Source organism: Nipponia nippon, unplaced genomic scaffold (assembly GCF_047370975.1).
Source record: "Nipponia nippon isolate SJK-2023a ecotype South Korea unplaced genomic scaffold, ASM4737097v1 scaffold_1, whole genome shotgun sequence".
Lineage (NCBI taxonomy): Eukaryota > Metazoa > Chordata > Aves > Pelecaniformes > Threskiornithidae > Nipponia > Nipponia nippon.
In genome coordinates this window covers 51,374,143-51,394,247 of record NW_028262290.1, presented here as the reverse complement: position 1 = coordinate 51,394,247, position 20,105 = coordinate 51,374,143, and the positions used below count along the sequence as shown (strand labels likewise).

The following is a 20,105-nucleotide window of genomic DNA, read 5'->3' as shown; positions in this document are numbered from 1 at the left end:
CTGCATATGGGTATAGTTTGTTTTTTGCTTTATGGTCTGGGTTTTATTTTCTAAAATTCTTGGGTTCTCAACAAACTCCTGTTATTTTAAGAAGATTGTTTGGTTATTAACATAATTTCTGGAGGGAACCATATGAGAGGTCCCAAATAAAACACAGGCCTGCAAAGCTAACCGCAGTTAGCACAGCAGAGCTGAAGCCCAGCGCTTGGAGTCCAACTGTGTGATCCCACCTTGGCAGATGTCACAGCTTGAGGTTTAAGAAGGGAGTCACTTCTCGCAGGATAGGTCTAAGTGTCTCAAAATGGGGATCCTGACCAAGTGTTTGGTTGAATCCAGTGAAGAGTTTTAGACAGATACATTTTCTGAAAGAATAACACATTTCCAAAATATACCATTTAGATCTTTCAGACTAGAGTGACCAAGTTGCCTAGATCACCCTGATCAGAGTCAAGGAATCAGAAAAAAGCATCTGGTAGCCCCCAGTTCTAGCTGCCCAGCTTGAATCAAATTTTTACTGGGCCAGAGAGAATTGGGTAACAACTCCTTGGCTCAAAGGCTTGGTCCTTGATCAGGAAGACAACTGGGCTCTAAGACCTGCTCTGCTGTGTCTCCTATGGAGTTGAATACATTCAAGAGAAGAGACTGAGATTCATTTGAATGATCTGATAAAGAGAGAGGTCTTGCTGTAAGAAAAGGGAAGTTGGGACCACAAATCTTTTTCACTGAAAAGACCATGTGGTAAGACAGCACTCAGTTAAACTGAGGAATCGTCAAACAGTGTGAAGGTCCATGGTTTCTTAGGAGGAGAAAAACTCAGCCCCCTCCCATCCCTATTGAGCTTCTGTCTTGCTTTTCTTACACTTTCTTCCCTTTTTGCCAGCACAAGGGCCTTTCCTCCAGCAAGTTCTAGCTGGAGACCCCAGTGTTTTACAGGCTATTGGGAAGGCAGATGAGTTATAAAAAAAAAAAAAAAGAAAAAAAAAGAAAAAAAAAAGAAAAAAAAGAAAAAAAAGAAAAAAAAAAGAAGTAAATGACAGTGTTTTAAAATCCCTTTCAGCCATGTGATTCCCCCTTTTCTTTTCTTTTTGGTTTCAGCTGAGATGAGTAAAAAGCTGAACTAGCATCTTTGGTACTGGCAAGCCTCTCGGAAACTCTGAGCAGGGCAGCAAGTGGGAGCAGGGACACGTGAGCAACCACAGAGGCGCTTCGAGGTCAATCGCCCTTCCCCAGCAGACGGGAGGCTGGTGGTGCACTGGGAGAAGGCCCATCGCCTTGGGTTTATTTCTTGCTCATATCCTGTTTTCCTGACACAATGCAGCTTCTATTAATCCTTCACTGCAAACCCTTCCAGCACACCAAGAATGCAGGGAGCCAGTTCTCTCAGCTACCTCTGCAATTCTTCCTCTGAAACCTTTTCTTCTTATCCCCACAGTCTGTCCTCCCTACTGGAGGCACATACAGCAGCTGCCAATCTCCCAGGTAAGCACTGGGAAGAGCAGCACCTGATAAGACCATGCTATCTGCTGTAGACTTCTCTATTTGTCTACTTCTTCCTTCACCTCTGTCATCATCACCTGAAAGTAGCTTAGAATGATATGGTGCTTTATCATCTCTGAAATATGCTATAAGGGAGGGGAACTGATCTTCTGCAATCACTACCTGCTGCAAAATAGCCTCTGACATACCGTTCGACCTGCAGCATTGCTCAGAAAACATGCCACCACGCAAACCCTTTTAAGAACCCACATGCTTATGACATGTCTCAGAGTAAGAAAAGAGAACATGTTTCAATTTATGATGCATACTTCTAGCGATGTCAGACTGGGACAATGTAGAATAATATTATGGAATAATATGTATTTTATAATATATATATAATAACCTTCAACAATATTATTTATTCTCTTTACAACATCAGCAATTATTGCTAATTACTTTATTACACTGTTTTAGAACATGTTTGTTTTGCCTGCCATAGTAAATATCAACTCTAATGATACAAGGGGTAACAAGAATTGAATGCCTATATTGAGATAGTTCTCCATCACTCTTCATATATGAGTAACAAACATAGTAATTACAATTTACAGAGAGGTGCATGGAAAATAAGATGTTGGGCTTTGCATTTCCTTGCTTTAAAGTCTCTGTTTCATAGGATACATTCAATTTGTTTTCTTATTTCAATTCCATGTCTTCATTTATAATAGAAAGTTCTTTGTAAATGGATTAAATTTGCAGTGTCCTTTAAAAGCAGCCAGGATCAGCCATATCTTTTCCAGCACTGCTCCTCCCAGCTGAGTGCCCTAATCAAAAAATGCCTTATCTCTGACCTGAAAAGGCATATTTTGTCAACTATATTGTTTCTGGGGTTTGGGGGGGGGATGGAGGAGCCTGTTATCTTAGTTGCCTGTTAACAGAACGATGGTTTGATGGAAGAATTCCAAGCTACAAAAACCACATTATTAAATCAGAAAATTGAACTGATACAAAAACACACTAGAAGGCCAATGGAAGATGCATACTGTCAATGCAGTATGTTCTCCGTGGTGCCTCCTGCTCAGGTACACACTGCCGCACAAAGTACAAGTTAGTTTCCCACCCCGCCTCAGTCTAAAAATTTGGTGGGTTACCAAAGCCCAGCCTGGAAGCTGTAAGCATTCCTGTGTCTAGATCCTTGTTTCAGAAGAAGAGCTGCAGTCCCCAAGCCAGGAATGAGTGAAAGAATGAGCATGGCAATTTCCAGGATAGGTCCCAGCATTAATGATGAATCTAGCAAAGCCCTCATATTACTGTTCAGAGAGAGCAGACCCTTTCAGCAAAGAGGGCATGGACATGATAGCTAACCTCAACTTTTTAAACCAGTGTCACTTTAATCTTGCACAAATTAATCTTAACTCAGCTATCCTTTGTTCAGCTTTTAAGAGCCTTTTCAGGCACTATAGCTTGTGTCATACTGTGAGTGCTGAACTGACTAATACACCTCTTGCAGAGGTGATGAGAAGGAGAGAGTGTTTGGACAGGCACATTTGATGCTGTTGGAAAATAGCCTCACACTCATCGCACGCCAGTTTGTTACATTACGTCTTGTGGGAGTTGGTGTTGTCTTATGACCAGCTTGACTGGAAGCAGCAGAAAACTGTGGCCTGGAGAGGAAGAGAAACCTGCAGCTTAAAAGATAATTAGGACTGGCACATGGGCCAAATCAGGTGTGAATTCAGAAGAGGAGGCAGGCAGGAATATGGGGGCTGGGAGCAAAGTTTCAAGGTGAGCAACAGTAGAGCCCAAACCTGCATTAGTCCAAAGATGGAAGCCATTAGGAGCGGCTGAATGCAGGAATATTTTCTTATAATTTAGATCTTTACTCCCTTTTATCTGCCCTAGTGACTCACGTTAATATATTTTGCATGTTTCATAAAAGATCATATATTGTCATGAAGGAATTTCAAGCCTGCTGTTTACCTTCTGGGCCCAGTCTTGGCCTCTTCACAAACTCCTAGTTCCCAGGCTGTGCAAAGGTTTGGTGAAGATGTAACCGTGCCTCTAGACAGAATAAGGTACTCAGCCTCTGTCTTCCCTCCTTTACAAGTTTTCTGCCTTCACTGCTGTCCTTCCCTCTGCAAAAACACTGCCCAATTGTATGTTGAGCTGCAGTGAGTAGTCCAGGCTCTTCCTATGCCTGGGACACCTTTGATCCTTCAGCATGGCTTTGTGGCCCCTTTATAGGCCAGATGACTCAAAGAACAGTGTAAGTTCACTTGCCCAACTGTGTACAGCTGAATGCAAGAGAAGATGATCATTCTGAATCTTGCTAATCCTCACTTATACCTTGAAATAAAAGACTGAGAAGCAACTCTTATTTTAATCTGCAGTTTCTCCCAATAACTCTGTCCCACATGAGATTATCCAGCACATTAAAATGCAGCTGTTGTGTTTAACATTGCAACCTCCTACATTGCCAAGTTCCACAGCTGCACTCTATGTTGTGTTAAACAGCCACAATGTCATGTTTTTTAAATTTACTGATTACTGCTGTGATCAGAGAGTTGCTTACCACAAGCATAGCTCCCTGGGGTACCAGAATCCTACTGTATGGGCATGTGTGGACTTAGGCCACAAAACCTCAGGATTTTTAGTCCCTGGAGCATAAGGAGCTGAGTCTCTGATGCTCCATCAATTCCCTTAGTATTTAAGCCTATATTTCTAGGGACTCTGGAAAGCAGATATGGGTTGAGGGAGTCATTCAAATCACAGCCTATAGCATCTTGAAAAATTGATTACTGTGGGGTAAAGAACTATTCCTTCTTCTTCAAACACATCACTATGGATCCCAGGGTAAGTGACTGGCAAGTGTCCTCCCCAGATTATGGGAATGCTCCAAAATGTGGCCAGCATGTCAAGGGCAAGAATATTTAATGAAAATCTGGTGCTTTTGGTTCTGTTTGTTGAAAGCAGAGGTGCTAGCACTGCTTTGGGCAAAGAAACTGAGTTGATGTACTGCTGTCAGTGATGAACTTCTGTTCTTAATGCTGTTCACACCGTGAGGGGTGATGAACCAGACCCTGGCTCTGCCATCTGTGCTTTTGGCTATTCTAAGATGATTTTGAAAAAGGACCTGCCTGAACAAAAAAATAGAAGTTCTGAGGTGCATTTAATCTTCTTGTCACAGATGGGTAAATGGGAATTTAGGGAGGACTGGAGCCATTACACTCTTATGTCTCCTATGGTGGTATGGAGACACAGCGCAATGTAGACGAAATTTCAGTCTAAGCAAGTGAAGTACATCATAGAAACCTAAAATGGGATCCTATCTAACATGTACAAAAAAGACACTTTCTTCTTGTATTGGAGGATGGCTTAAGAGGAAAGACTGATATCACTATGAAGGGACTGATCTTTGATCAACTTATGCCATTAAATCTAGGTAGTAAAAGCTAGTCCCAAGCTAATATTTTCACAATATGTTGCATTACTGATATTATTCAGAAAATGTTCAAGTGAGGAAATCCTTTTATCATCTTCCTGCTGTCATGTCATGTTTCATGTGAATAGGAAAAAATAATCTCGATTGTCAGAATGTATCAGCATGCAAAAACAGACCAATCATCTTACTTTATTCTTAAATTCAGTGGAGGCTCCAAATTCAAAGAGAAACTTCACTACATCGTTGTGGCCTTGCTGTGCAGCAAAGAACAGAGAAGTTGCACCTGACTGTAAGGAAAAAATGGATTAAAAAAACCCCAAACACATAAAAAACTTGACTGAAGTATATACATTTCAAATTAAAAAGTATTGAGCACAATCAGCTGAGTATCAGCTGAAAAGACATGATGATTTTGAGGACTCCAGAGGACACTCCAGGTATCTTAGGTCAGTTTTCTTCCCATTGCACTGAGAAATCTGTCCAACATCATACATTTGAGTAAAATCCAAGTTTCACATGGGGCTTCTGCATAGAGTTTCTAATATAGACCTCTTAGGATTCACTCTCTTCTACCCAGTCATCAGATAGGGAAAGCAAGCCCAGAGTAAGAAGAGTCTTGCACAACAGAGGAACAGCCAGTTTGAAACCAAACCCTATTCCACCTGCTGCTACAACCAGAGACAAATGGGAGCATGAGATAGACAGATTTGGATCAGGGTGTGGAAAGACCAGGGAGGTGGTTACTTACTACAGCAGAGCTCCACCACGCTTGACTCTCCACTGAAAAAATGTGACTGCTGTTGGCGTAAGTCACCCTTGTCTCTTGCAGCAGTAGATCTCCATCCAGCCAAGCAGCCTTCAGGCAACTGTAACCAGCCTGCAACTCCTGCTTTCCCTTAACCTCGGTGAAGAATTGAACCCCCATATTTTATACTACTTATATAAAATACTGTCATTAACATGTGAGTAAATCAAGACCCAAAGAATGAATATGTAAGACTGTAGTGGCTGGACAGAAGAAAAAAGGAAGGGAAGGAAGGGAGAAAAAGACAGAAAGAAAGAGGGAAAGAGGGGAAGAGGGAAAGAGACAGCGGGAGAGCAGGGGGTGAGGGGCGCAAGAGAGAGAGAAAGAAAAAGAAAGAAAAAGAAAGAAAAAGAAAGAAAGAAAGAAAGAAAGAAAGAAAGAAAGAAAGAAAGAAAGAAAGAGAAAGAAAAAGAAAGAAAGAAAAAGAAAGAAAGAGAAAGAAAGAAAAAGAAAGAAAGAGAAAGAAAGAAAAAGAAAGAAAGAAAAAGAAAGGGGGGAGGGGGGGAGGAGAGAGAAAGAGAGAAAGAGAAAGAAAGAGAGAGAGAAAAGAAGACAAGCAGGCTTTCCTGACTTTGGGCTCTCTCATCCCACGTAGAAGGCACAGGAAAAGGGACCTACATGTGAAATTCACTCCAGTGCCAAAACCCTTTACAATAGCACATGGCCCCTTGAGACCACTTCAGAGCCCCCTCTCCCAGGCACACTTATGGGGCTCTCACTTCCCCAAGCTTCATAACAACTTCAGAGTACGAGAGCACTGATTTGAGTATGCGGATTTAGTTTCAGAGCAGTGCTGTTGGTCTTTAGGGCTCAAACTTCATCGGTTTTGCATCCTCTCTGCAACAGAGTGATTTTGGAGGATTTCAGCATTTCTCTTTTTGTTGGCCTGCTGAATCAGTATGTCCTGAGCGATACTCAAGAGTAGCTCCATGAAACTGTTCTAGACTTTTCCTTTTGTTGCTGCTTTTCAAAAAATGTTTACCTAAGGGAAGGGACATGTTTAAATACATGTTTTTTGGAACAGGACCCCACTGAAAGACACTGACAGTCATGGTTAGAGCAAGTTTAGGCCAGTAAATGCAAAGACATTTATATCATCAAACATGGCATTCACTGACTGAGTAACTTGCAGATGTCAGCATGAGATTAATGCTCTAGTTCCAGGTAACCAAGGAAAGTGAGAAACATTTGCTTGTATTGTTAAAGTGACGAGCATACTCCTGTCCTGCACTGCCTGCTGCCATCCCATGTTACTGCATGCCCTGCTTAAACTGCTCTTCTCTTTGGACCATTACAACTGTTGCTGTCCCAGAGCAATTCTGCTCTCTGTGTAGCCAGCACACAGACCAGAGTGGCTGCAGGTACTCCTTACAATCACTTGCGCAGAATATGAGGGGAAGGCACTTTACCAAAACCAGCCACTGACATTGTCCCTTCCACAAGCAAGCATGTCACAGTGCGAGAATTGCCTTGAATGCAAAGCAGGGATGCAGGGAAGGGTACGGGTGATTAAGCCGAGTGATTGTTAGAGATGACTTGGCTCAGACTAAGAGGCAGAAATTCCAAAGCATGCCGAGTCAAAATAATCCCTGAGCTAGCAATGGCATCCACTCCATTTTAATGACCAGACTCTGCAAATCAAAAGATAAAGGACTTCTTCTTATCATTTATCCCATCCAGAGAGCTGTAAATTACTGTGCCAGTAAGTAAAACTGCAGATGCATAAATGGTGTAACCCTGGGGGGTTACATCTCAGATGTAACTGCCCCTCACCAACCAGATGTGCTGGAAATGTTTGATGAATTATTTGTAAATGTACCTCTGGCATCTCATTTTCTATTATAAACTCCAGACATCTGATTCCTTGATGTCCTCAGGAGAACAGACCCTGTTTATGCATGCACTGCGCAGCAAGTGACAAATAAGCAATTGGCAAAAAGCAACAGACAACACTCTTTTATTATTTGTAATAAACTAACGGTCACTTAATCAATCCCTGTTGGAATGCAGAACTTCTCCTACCTCTCTCTGCAGATTGATATCTGCTCCTTGCAACACCAATTCCCGTACACAATCTATGTGGCCATAGTAAGATGCTACCATCAGAGCTGTTGTGCCAAGCTGGGAGTAAGGAAAAACAAGTCAGTACCTTCAACAGACACCTCCAGCAACGAATCAGGCTGTCTGGAAGAGACAGCACCTCTTCTGAAAAGCTGAAGGAAGCTTATGATCATTGAAAAACGTGCTATCATTTAAAACCTACTATCAAGAATACTTTGAAAATGAGCGATTAGTAGGTATTAAAGCAAAAACATTACAGACTTGCCTGCAGTGCTAAGGCCTGACTCTTCAACAAATATGTATGCAATGACTTTGCCTTACTGTTCCAAAATAAGTGCAACAAGAATAACAACACAGCATGTTGACAAGAGAATCCCAAAGATCTTTGCATAATTTCCAGAAGGATAACCTTAGACATAGAAGCTGAGTGAGTTAGCTGAGTCACTTAATTGTGAGTCATAGTCAGGAGTAAGGTCCGGGTGATCTGAATACTAATTCCCTATCCAAATGACAAGAGCAAACTCACTCTGTGACTCTTCACATTATATGAGAGAACTTCCCACACCAGAACTGCGTGTTCAGGTTCCCTCAGTACCCCATAAGGCCACTGCTCCAGTGAACCAAATAAGATTTCGGTTATATGTATGTGGTGTATGGACAATATGCAGAAACCACATGTCAGAATGACAGTCATAGCATCAGCTCCAGAAGTACTGCAGGACAAATACTTGCCTAAAGGGCAAAATTGAAATGAAAACGAAAAGATAGGTTAAAGTCAATGGGCTTAGAAAAGCTCTTGCACTTTGAAGGTATGCAAAGTTACAGAAGCTGTGGCAGGTTCATGTTTCAGGCTGGAAGTGGCACTAACCCAGTACAACACGGGCATGACTCTCAGTAAGTCAGTCCCAACACCAAACGAAAGAAACCTGGGAACTTCTCAACCTCGCTTTTCCCCTGCTGTTTGCCATAGCTTAGTACAATCAAGTATCTCTCCATATGTTGTAGGCAGAATAGCAAGACATACCCATTATCTGTGTTTTCAACCCATTTCTAATCTCAAAACTAATTTCAACCCATGCCAATTACAGTAAGGAAATCCCCATGAAATCTTTCTGTCATGTGTCTGGGCTCCTCTTTGCTTGGAAACTGTACTGTGCCTTCATGTTGGTGCCAAGTCCAGGAGATACTGGGGCAGGGGAGGAAGAAGTAAGGAGGCCAGCAGTTCTTCCGACGAAACAGCTGGGTGTAGCACACTGCATGCTACACAGGGTGGGAACGGCTGCACATCAAATGCAAACTTCTACAGTGCCTACATGGAAACTGTGGTCCAGGGTTATTCTTTTAAAAAAACTAATTATGAGGAGCTCTGCTAGTTGACAGAATCATTGCTACCTGGGCTTGGCAGAGTTGACTCTTCACTGTGATCTATTACTACAATGACATTTTCCTGCAAAGAGAAGCCCGAGGTGCTAGGATCTGTGTTTTTAATGTCAGCGCCACAAATAACTGTGTAAGACACATTTTTGAGTGCTGGCAAATTCCTAACCCCTTGCCACTGATGTAAATCATCACGCTATTTTATCTCGAGTTTCAAACTTGCTTCCTGACAAGAGAAGGTTTTAAATCATCCCTAAATGCCATAAGACTCTCAAATGTCTCATGTTAGATCCCTGTCACGCGCTCAGCACAGCGGGCAATGGAAAGCGATGTAAAATCAGTGCCGTGGGTGTAGGTGCATTGTGTGCATACGCTGTCTTTGCAGTCCACATCTACTCGCCCACTGTTCAGCAGCAGCTGGAGGAGAGCCAGGTTTCCTTTTCTTGCAGCCCAAAACGCAGCATTGGCGAGTGGTGTTTCTTTCTGGTGAAAAAAAAAAACCAACAAACAAACGAAACAGAAATTAAACGCTTTGGAAGACACATTGGACAAACACACACATGCAAATTCTGCATTAAAGCCAGGCAAGTTTCAGCATAGTGTGCTGTTCTTTCAAAACCAGATCATGGAAGGGAAGCTAATTTAATTTCTTTGTGCAATTAAAGAGATCAATCTCTCTGTGCTGTCTCATGTTGTTTCAGGTCTTCCCTGTGTCCATGGCAGCCTACATCTCTTAGCTTGCTCTGTAATGAGAGACAACGATGCTAGTCCAGATCCACAGGGAAACATCACAGAAAACAACGTGCTAACTGGTACCTGTATTGTCTGCTGCTGTGGTGGGGCTGGGCACAGTTAGAGAGGCTGAATCATCCTGCTGACATGTCCTGCTGCAGGACATCCCCCTGGGTCTCAGGTTAGCTCTCTGCCATCTCCTTCTTTTCTGCATATAAAGTCCCGATACAGGAAAAGTATTGCTCATACATCTCCCATACCGTTTGGTCTGCCTCCTCCCTGGAATTATCACCTTTTAACTGTGGGCACATGAGATACCTCCTGGGTGATGCTAGACAAAAAAGGCCAAGATCTTGCTGTCTATAGACTTATGAATTCATTTACTAGGCATGCAAGGCAATATGTAAGGCAAAATTAGGAAATTCTGAAATCTAGATAACACAGGCCACTGTTAAACAAATTGGTAGTAATATAATACTCTTTTGAGGCTTTCTTAGTCCTAGAAACAATGTCATAGTGTGACTTCTCCTGGGTAGGAGCAAATTATCACTGCCCAGCATAAGACAAGGACAGCAGAAAAAGACACAGACTTTGCTCCTGACCTCCTTATCTGATCCATGCAGGCAGCTGCCAAAATGCTGCCCTGACAGGTAAGCACTGCGACGGGTGAAGTGCGGAGGGGAAACAACGCTGTGATGGCAGCAGTACGTATCCCACAGCAGGCTCATGCTACTGATTTTTTAATAATGCCCAAAACCACCAACAGTTCAGTAAAGCATCATTTCACTGATAGTCATCTTAGACCAAAACAGTGTCAAAAACACCCGTGGGCCTCGCTCTCCAGTGAATCCTGCCTTCAGGATAACCCAAAGAGAGTGCAGAGTGGATATAAAATTCAATCATTCTGCTTCAGGAAATGTCATAGACGCTTCTCCATGTCTAAATGTCAACATGCATGTGTAATGTGGTGGAGAATCAGGACTGAATGGTGTTATGGTTGATACTTAAAAGGCACACAATATCATGTGTGAATCTATCCCAGATCCATCACACTGAGCGCTTTCCATGAGTTGCATTTTTAATAATCATAGGTTGGAAAACTGTCAGCTGTTTGAGATGACAGAAGTTTCAACCGTTCAGTAAATTATAAGACAAATAATATATACATTTAGATATCTATATCTATCCATGTCTAATATATAAGAATATATAAATATATTCTTATAAATTGATGGCGATATTTCTTGTACTTGATATTTTCTGTACACATAGGGGCAGGAGTCTGAAAAATTTAGCAAGCACAATAGGCTAAATTCTGATCTTCCTTTTACAGCTAATACATTTCTCCTGGTGAATCTGTGGATAATGTTGATCAAAGTAGAGCTAGCAGTTTATACACTCTTTGCTGGCAAATGCAGTAGTGTTTTCGTATCTTTACCCTTACAACCACTAAAATTTTATGTAAAAGCAAACAATTGACCTAAACATACAGTGACCCATGTTGCCCTTTTTGCTCTGATGTATTAGGCAGATACTTATTTATAGAGCTGGCAGTTAGGAATATTGCCTTATTGTCTTTATTATCATGATATTCAGTGGCAAGCTGTTGCAAAAGAATGATATTTAGACCTTACAGAATGGGAAATCAAATTCCTTACCTTTTATTGTCTCACTCTATCCCTTAAAATTTTAGAAAGCTTTGGGGTATGGCAATATATGCATACAGGGAAAGATTTATTTCATCCAGCCCGGTTTTCACGAGGAGGGCACAGTAGCAATGTGACTGCATTTTATTATGCCTACCATAAAACAACGCCTTTATCGATTAGGTAGGCAGGAACCGGAATCAATATTAAGGAACTCTTTACCTGCTTTAATCCTTTGACATGAGAGAAGAGAACTAAGTTGCCAGTGTTACCCTACTCTGGAAGCAGAAGTCCAAAGTCTTCAGCCTTATGAGTCATAAATTCCCACCTCTTTTTTTCCCCTATAATTCCTACAGTAGCTCTCCAGCAAAGTTGTCCTTATACTTTGGGTCAGACCCAAGGAATGGAAGAATTCTCCAGTGCATCAAGGACACAAAATCATTTTTTTCCCAGTGGTGCTTTTGACCCCATTTGGAACGACTGCTATCAGTACTTGCACTTCCCCTCGTGCCCCCGCGTTGCTGGGGATTCCTTGTATACAAGTAGAGTATACAGCACACTCAGACCATCAACCATGTAGTGATTAGATAAAAAAAGCAAACACAAATTGGAGCTATTTTACTTGCTAAGATGAATGGAATGTGCAAAATCATTCAGATGATCTGGGCACCCTAAAGGACAGTCTCAAGTTGTTCCATGTGGCAATATTTCTCTTCTGCTTTCAAACCAAGGATTCATACCTCTGTGCTCTTAATTTTCAGGTGATATCAGCAATACTGACATCGCTGACAGGCAAAATGTAAAACACTGGTTTGGGATTAATAATCTGATTAATTGAATAATTTTTGAGCAATAAATGGGTTTTGAACTGCAGGATGTGACATAAGTCTTGACGGCTGTTGTTCAGTTCTGAACTCAATCCTGTCTCATCAGATACTTCTTAGGGAAAGGTAATGTTGAATTTCAAGAGATTAACTGGATACAATTTTCATGTAATTCTTATTATAAAGCTAGACTGCTCCAAAAGCCTCCTTAAAGCAAACAGTTGACCCTCAGCATTGACAGTCTGGGAAGAGAACGTAATAGATGTTTGAAAAAGTGATTAGCTAATAGCTTTGGTGAAAATGACATGCTTCATTATGTCATTTGCTCCAGCATCAGCAACTTTCAGGGTACAATTTCCTCCACTTCATCAAGATCTCTAAAGTATTATTTCAAACTCTGGCTGTGCTATTAATTTCAATTGTTTATATACTTTTATGAGAGCCCAAAGGTGAAAAGCTGGCGTTATATTCATGCTGTATTGACATCAAGCAAAAATACTTATTCAAAAATGGCCTAGAGGAAAATATATCTCAGAAATCTGACAAGACCATTTCTATGCAGGAATACAGAAAAAATAAAATGTGATAATATATCTGTATGTGTCATCTTAGGAATATTGAGGGGAAAAGTATCATTTAAATGCTGTGATTAGCAGCTCCCACTCCCTGCCCTACCTTTGACTTGGTGTTTGCAGAGAAGAGGCAGGTCACAGTGGGGTAACAGCTGGGGAGGAAGGGTGCCGTTCTTAAACAGTGATCTTGAAGATGAAAGAAAAGAGGCAATAGGCAAAGTGAAAGAAAAGAGAGGAGAAAGAGAACACTAGCCCGGTGGCTTGTTCCTTATACTGTCAAAATACAAGAAAATTCCCTTTTCTTTCTCAGTTTCCAAACCAGTCCCAATGGAAAGGAGGAATTGAGTAAAAAGTTTTAAGAAGAACTGGAAATCAGGATCAAGCATGATACAGTGGAAAATGTTAGTGGGACTTAGGAGGAAAGAGAGAGGACTTTATTAGATAGCAATACATCCTACATGAAGGATCACGATAAAAAAGAAAGGTCATTCAAGACATAAAGGTAAGTTTAGACAGGGAAAAGCTGGTAGAAGAAGAGAGGATATTCACGTGTATAGACAGTGAAAAAGAAAGATAAATGCTACCTCATGTGTAAGTAGGATAATAAATTGGAAAACATGAATAGACAGTGGCAAATAGAGATGGTGGAACTCCAAGGTAAGTACACAGTCTTCTGAGAGAAAGAGAAAATGCCAAGCAAAAAGACAGAGAGAGAAAACAGAGGGAAGTGGGGGCTGCAATTGTCCAGAGGGAGAGGGAGCAGGCAGTGAGCTACCTTGAATGAGAGTACTTGAGGGAATAGACAGTAAGAAATAGGGCACAGAAAAGGAGCTGATAGGGACAGAACAGAAAAGAAGACTTGAAGGACAAGGTAAAAAACCAAGGAGGCCAAAAAAGGAGGAGAAGAAGGCAAAAAGGGGCTGGCACGACCAGGAACGTGGGGTAGATGCCTGTAAGAAATGACAGTGGGAAAAAACTCACAGAGGCAGAATGGAGCGACAGAAGAGACTAAGACTAAGGGGAAAAAAAAAACAGGTATGAGACAAATGCAGGACCAAAAAGGGGATGACCACAGAGATTGCACGGCCAAGTGTAAGGCTGAGCTGCACTGTGAGCAAAGGCACCCTGCTCCCTGCCACGTCAGGGCTTTAACTGCAGGTGGAAGCCACCTGCTGCACCACCATCGAACCGTCACGATGCCACCGCAGCACCAGCACTCCTGGGAGGGAGACACATGGACAGGAGTGAGAGGCCAATACAGGGAATAATCCATCAAATAAAGCAGTGCAACACAAGCAACATGGCAAAGGACTGGCACAGAGCTGGTGATCAATAAGAGAAGGGCAAGCACAGCATCCAGAAAGTGCATAACGGAGAAGGTGTACATCTAGCATAAATATTATCCATTAGCATCAGTAAATTGCTGCTTGCTTCCCTCTTTGCCAATTGATTTTATTAATCCTGTCCTCAGATTAAAAAACATATTTTAGGCGATCTTTTGAAAATTACTGCTCTTGCATGGTTTTGGGTGGAAGAAGTACGGAAAGTGACAGGAATCACAGACAGAAAGAGGAACAAATCAGCCTGGCTTCAGCGGCCACCGCAGCCTGACACGAAGAGCACGGATAAATGCTGCCTCCTAACTCTTACACAACCAGCACTAGCAGAGATGATCGGAAAAGTGAAGAGGAGGCTCCCGACTGCACCAAAATCCACAGTGCTGAGCCCGGCCACCCTAAAGCTGGCGTAAAGCTTCATGGAGGCTTGCAGTTTATGTAACGCTAACCATGCATCCTTTTGGGGATGTCAGCTGTGGCAAGCACCCGCTCCATCAGCTGCCACCGCAGCACTCCCGGGGCACCCCAAAGCCCGGGAAGGACGCTTCTGTTTTCTTTCCTTCCGCCCTAAACCACCTTCGTTTTTCCTAAAAATAAATAAATACAGAAATCCCTCAATCCAAGAATATGACGGAGCATTTCACGGGCGCGGTAAGCACAAAGCGGGAGGCCAAACACGCATCCCCCCGCCCCGCTCCCCGCCGCCGGGCTCACCTTGAACGACATCCTGCACATCGCAGCGCCCCGCCTCCGCGCTGCTCCGCGCTGCTCCGCGCCGACCCGCGCAGCTCCGCGCCCCGGGGGCTGCGCGGGGCCGGGGCGGGGCGCGGCGCGGGGCCGGCGCCTCCCTCCCTCGTGGCTTTGTGCTCATGAGTTTCTGGCTATTATTCCCCTTTAAAGGTTTTTTTTTGCAGGGAATGCAGTGTTATGGTTGTTTTTATTATTATTGTTGTTGTTGTTGTTAATCAGTGGGCACAGCTCCTCTGCAGCCGCCCGCACCCCGCGCTCCAGCAGCATCATCCCGAAAAGCAAGACCCCACGGTGCGAACCCACACTGCTCAGCCACTGCTTCCAACCTATAGATCAGGCCTCTGCCGCTCAGAAATAGCACTGAAATGGCCAAAACCCAGGCACCCCCCCCCCAGCCCGGGTCCCCTTGCAGAGCTAATGTCACCCCCATGGCACCTCTTTTGCATTTCACAGCCTTTTGCCTTCATATCCAGGAAAAAACTGTCAAAAAGTATCGTTGTGAGTATACCCACGCTGCAGCTGCAAAAGCACGTGCAGGTGAGCGCTCCCTCACCTTGCATGCATCCAGCTATCACCAACACTACCTCCCATGGGTGATGCGCTCTCATTAGGAAGACAGTAAGTTCTTAAGGGCTTAATTTTAAGCCTTTAAAAATGAACAGTCATAAAGCCAATGCATGTCCTGTTTTGCCTAGCTGCCGCAGATTTCATTCAAAGTCTGCGTGATAGAGAGTAGGCAAAACAGGGCATGCTCTGGTGGGAGATTCCTGAATGTCTTTGCTATTGTTGGTATAAACTGAGCCCTTAGGGATTTTCTTCTTTTGATGTGCACACATAAATCCCATTCACGAGAAAATTATGCGTGTGCATTGAGAGAAAATACTTGCACTGAGATCCAAATAGTTTATTCTACGAATCTGCAAGTGGAGGATTTTCTGCAGATTTTTTTCCTGAGGCAATATTCATCTGTGCATACAGTAAAACAAACTGTAGGCAAGCAGATGAAAGCTGCTAATAGCATAAGCTCATCTCAGAATGCATGGCCTGGTGTGAGCCTCACCTGAATCACTGAGATCATACAAACATGGATGATCATTCTGATTTTTTCTTAAACTTAAAAATACTGAATAAACTCGGTAGATTGCATAGTTAAGAGTCATCCCTGCTCTGATCCAGTTGCACAGTGATGCTTGCCCACCGACAGAGGAAAATATTACTAATCTGTACGCACTCCCTGCCTCACCCCTGGAAAATCCCTGTATTTATTCAATCTATTGTGACTAACATGCCAATCTTTTCACATTCACCAGCCAAAATGTTAAATTTTCGGACAAAGAAAAGCCAAAGAATTCTCTGGATGAATGACAAAAAAAAGGAGACTAACGCAGTATATGTTTTTTTGGGCCTGTATTTATTTTTGATGTCAAGGGACAAAATTTGAAGTGCCCTTCTTAATTTGCCCACAAAATCTGAAACTGCACCTATTTTCAGTTGCACGTGGTCTCCTGTGATTTTACTGTTTTCATATTCAGGTGCAATAATCTGTCAGAACTGTCAACTACAGAAATACATGTATAAGGTATGTTCTTTTTTGGTGACCCTTTGAAAGTTTATGCCAGAAAGCATTTAGAAACTATCTTTTTTGGTGTATATCTCTGTCTATTGTTATACTCTAAATCTGGCATATGGGCAAAGAGGAAACACACCTCATATATACATAAAACCAAGAATTTATAATTCGTATAACTGAATCTTAGTAGTCTAATCCAAGAATCATTACTAGAGCAGATATAATTATTGCAGAAAAAGAAGAAAATAAGTCTGTGCAGAAAAAAAATCAATATTAATAATGCTACAGTTAAAACTTATACACACCTCCTGGTTTTTACTCCTTTTCCTAATAATATCTTCACCTTTCCCCTGCTCTGTTGGGTCCTGAAGTCAGTGGTTTCATTCTGAAGGTGGTGGTCTGAGATGTTACGGCGACCTGTCAGCATCTGGAGTTGGTCGCTGCAGGGAATATGATATTCATGTTGGTGGCTGCTTTCTCCCTCTAGGGTCTGCATAGAGTCGTTTCATACGTTTGCCAACAAGCTTTTACATCTTGCTCTTTCTTCAGTGGTCTGCAGCTCCACATTGCAACCAAACTTACTACATCTGATGGCTTTTATGTTTGTTAGATAATATTTTTTAGTTCCTTTTTTTATCCTTAAATCCAGTTTTGTCCAGCTCCAGGTCTGTGTTTTTGTACCTGACTATTGGCAAGTTGTTCATAGCCGTGGGGTCACCAGTGCCAAGCTCGTGTCCCGCCTCTTATCATCCCATGCCCATGCTCAGGTACCCTGCACCCTCTGTCGCCACTGATCAGTCACACCATTCCTCTGTGCTGCATCGTTATGTTACAGTCATAAAGCCATAGTGGTACTATACAAAGGTAAAACAAATTACTCGTAGACACTTGGTCAATTAGAAAAACTGCTGTTAGAGCTAAACCATGTAAAACAAAGTTGAGGGGAGGGCAACAGAGTAAGTCTGACAAACCTCAGTCCTGAGGCCTTGCAAACTCAGTGCCTGTCACCAGCAGTGGGAATACTGTATTGTAGGGCTCCGTGGTTACGCTACCCCCGTCTCCCCTATTCTTGATTCTTGGCAGGATGTTTAAGGTTGCAAGATATTTGAACTGGTTGGGATTTGCTACCTGTTTGGCAGAATTCATCTGCAGGGCAGCAGGCTGCATTCCTACTACCTAATATTTCATCACAGTGATTATTTCAAATACCCTGAGTCACGTTGTTTTGTACAAATCTGAAGGGTATCTCAAAATGAGTTGCTGGAACAAATGAAACCATTGCCTTTAAAAGCTGATCCAGCTATTCTGTGTAAGTCACAGACAAACCTCACCTAAGCCAGAACAGTTCAGGCACAGCTATATATGGAGAATGAAAAGAAGTGGCACAAATTTTGGGCTAGCCAAAACATTCATTTGGAAATCTTGATCCAAACATCTACAAGTTTTTATGCAAACAGATACGTTCATTTCTATTTGCTATAAAAAATAACAATCAACAAGCAAATACACATTTAGAATGTCAGTGAAGAGCAATGTAAGTTTGCTTGCTGTGTATGTAAATGGCTAAATATATTTCAGCAGACTATGGGGGTTAGCATCTGTTTTGTAACTTCAATGAGCTCCGACATGGGATTCTGCCCCCATATCAAGAACCTATTGCTAAATTTGACTGCCATCTTCTAGACCCCAGAGCTCTTTACTGCGGGGTGTATCACACCCTGCATCTGTGTAACTCAGGAGGTACTGCCTTGAGAAACATGTTTCTGCTTTTCTTTTTTCTCATTTCCCATATGGCTGTATGTCCTCAGTGTTGCTGCACTTGCTTCCAGTATCACCTGTATAAAGACCATTGATGGGAGCCTGTGACATTTATTCTCTGATCGTAACTTATTTTTTTCTGAAGTTTTACAGAAAGTGGAGATCTTACTATAATGCTATTGATTTCAGCTGTGTCTGCGTTGTCTTCTTTCCTGGGGCATTTGCTTCCATGAACATTTAGTTATTTAAATATTCAAAATGAGTAAATAAGTTTTTACACTTTTCCAGAAATAAATTACTTTATCCAAAGATTAAAAAGAAAAGGTAATTTAAAATGTAAATTAGAGCAATCTTCAGCAGTTTCAGTTACAAATTTTGAAGCCTAATTTTACCCAGACAACGATAGTAATATCCCCAGTTACTATGAAGAGCAAATTGTATTTCCATTTTACTAAGGTATAAATCCTCTTTCTTACTCTAGTTCTCTCTGCAAAATTTAAAAATCCTTGATCATTGCCTTTTAGAGGACTGCTGTGCGTTTCTGCCTGTGGCCTCCTGTGCGGGCTTGGGCAAAAATCTTCAAAAATAGTCTTTCACTTTGGCTTTCTTACATTCTCTTGCCTTGTAACTGAAAACACAGACACACAGAACAAAGGGTACTTTTGCAAGCATCAGTGTAAGTTTTTTACACATCGGTTTCCACCAGTAAGATTCAGTATCAGCACACAGTAAGACAGCAGCTCTAAAACTTCTTGCTCTTTCCCTGATCTTTGGACCCTTTATGCTGCTAAAATTGCTCTTGGTCTTGGCTAAAGGCTGCAATGTGCTGCACAGCAAACCGAGCTGGCCAGCTTGGACACCACCAGCAGGGAGGTCCGCGTAGACCAAGTCCAACGGCTTGGCTAGCTAAATCAGTTCATGCTGATCTCTCTGGCGATGTCTACGTTAGTGTTTTAGTCTGGATCAGGAGCACACTTCTGAAGTGAATCTCCCGATTGTCTCCCTTTGCTGTGCTGTTCTCATTGTGGAGGGATCTTGTATTATGCAAACTGGATCCGTTTTTGAACTAAACTCGAAGAGTTTCTCCAGGAGCAGACTTAGTGGACTGTAGCTGCAAATGGGTATTCATGTCCTGGGACTGAATGACAGCCAGTCTAAATTAAAAAAATATACACAAACCCAACATGAAATGGGTACAGCGTAGACTTCAGGTCCTCAGCACAATTTGCTCTACAGATCCACTCCTGTTAGTCTGCACTACTTGCAGATATAGAGAGCCTGTGTTGTCCAAAGTAGATTGCTACCGCTACCATAACTAGCTTAGATATCTCTACACTGCAATGCAGTCTTTAGTTTAGAAAAATGCCTAATAATAAGCTAGCTGGTATAGCCACATTGACCCACCCTCCTGCCTGAAAAGTAACCAAAGCCTTGTGCCACTGCTCCTTCCCCATACCCTGTGTGTGTTCTCTGATCCAGTGAGGATCTGGGAAGACTCATTATTTGCCCAGGACTTACAGATGTCTTGCAGTACCTACAAATGGGCCACAAAACATCTGGAAATCTGCCTGCCCACTGTGATTTACTGTAGACTTCACGTGTGCTCCATCAACTCTTTACATGAACTTGACCTTTTCGGGGTGCACTATGCCTAGGCAAATTCATGGTACAAAGCATGCACAATAAATGTGATACTTTCCAAGCATGCTGTATCTAGTAAGCACAGCTCATGTCATCAGCTTGTACCTGTGA

General features: G+C 42.3%; 1 protein-coding gene across 2 annotated transcripts in view; it reads right to left on the bottom strand.

Moving 5' to 3' along the window:
- ANKRD29 (ankyrin repeat domain 29) overlaps positions 1-15,087 on the bottom strand; it is a 33,413-nt gene extending 18,326 nt beyond the window's left edge. The window contains exons 1-5 of one of the 2 annotated variants that reach the window (XM_087754937.1): positions 14,990-15,087; positions 9,537-9,647; positions 7,749-7,847; positions 5,670-5,822; positions 5,110-5,208 (exon numbers count right to left, since the gene is read on the bottom strand). In XM_087754937.1, the coding sequence (XP_087611063.1) occupies positions 5,110-5,208; positions 5,670-5,822; positions 7,749-7,847; positions 9,537-9,647; positions 14,990-15,010 (483 nt within the window). In that variant the 5' untranslated portion in view covers positions 15,011-15,087. The remainder of the gene's footprint in view (positions 1-5,109; positions 5,209-5,669; positions 5,823-7,748; positions 7,848-9,536; positions 9,648-14,989) is intronic. The other variant, XM_009471242.2, reaches the window with a different exon arrangement.
- Positions 15,088-20,105: the final 5,018 nt, after the last annotated feature.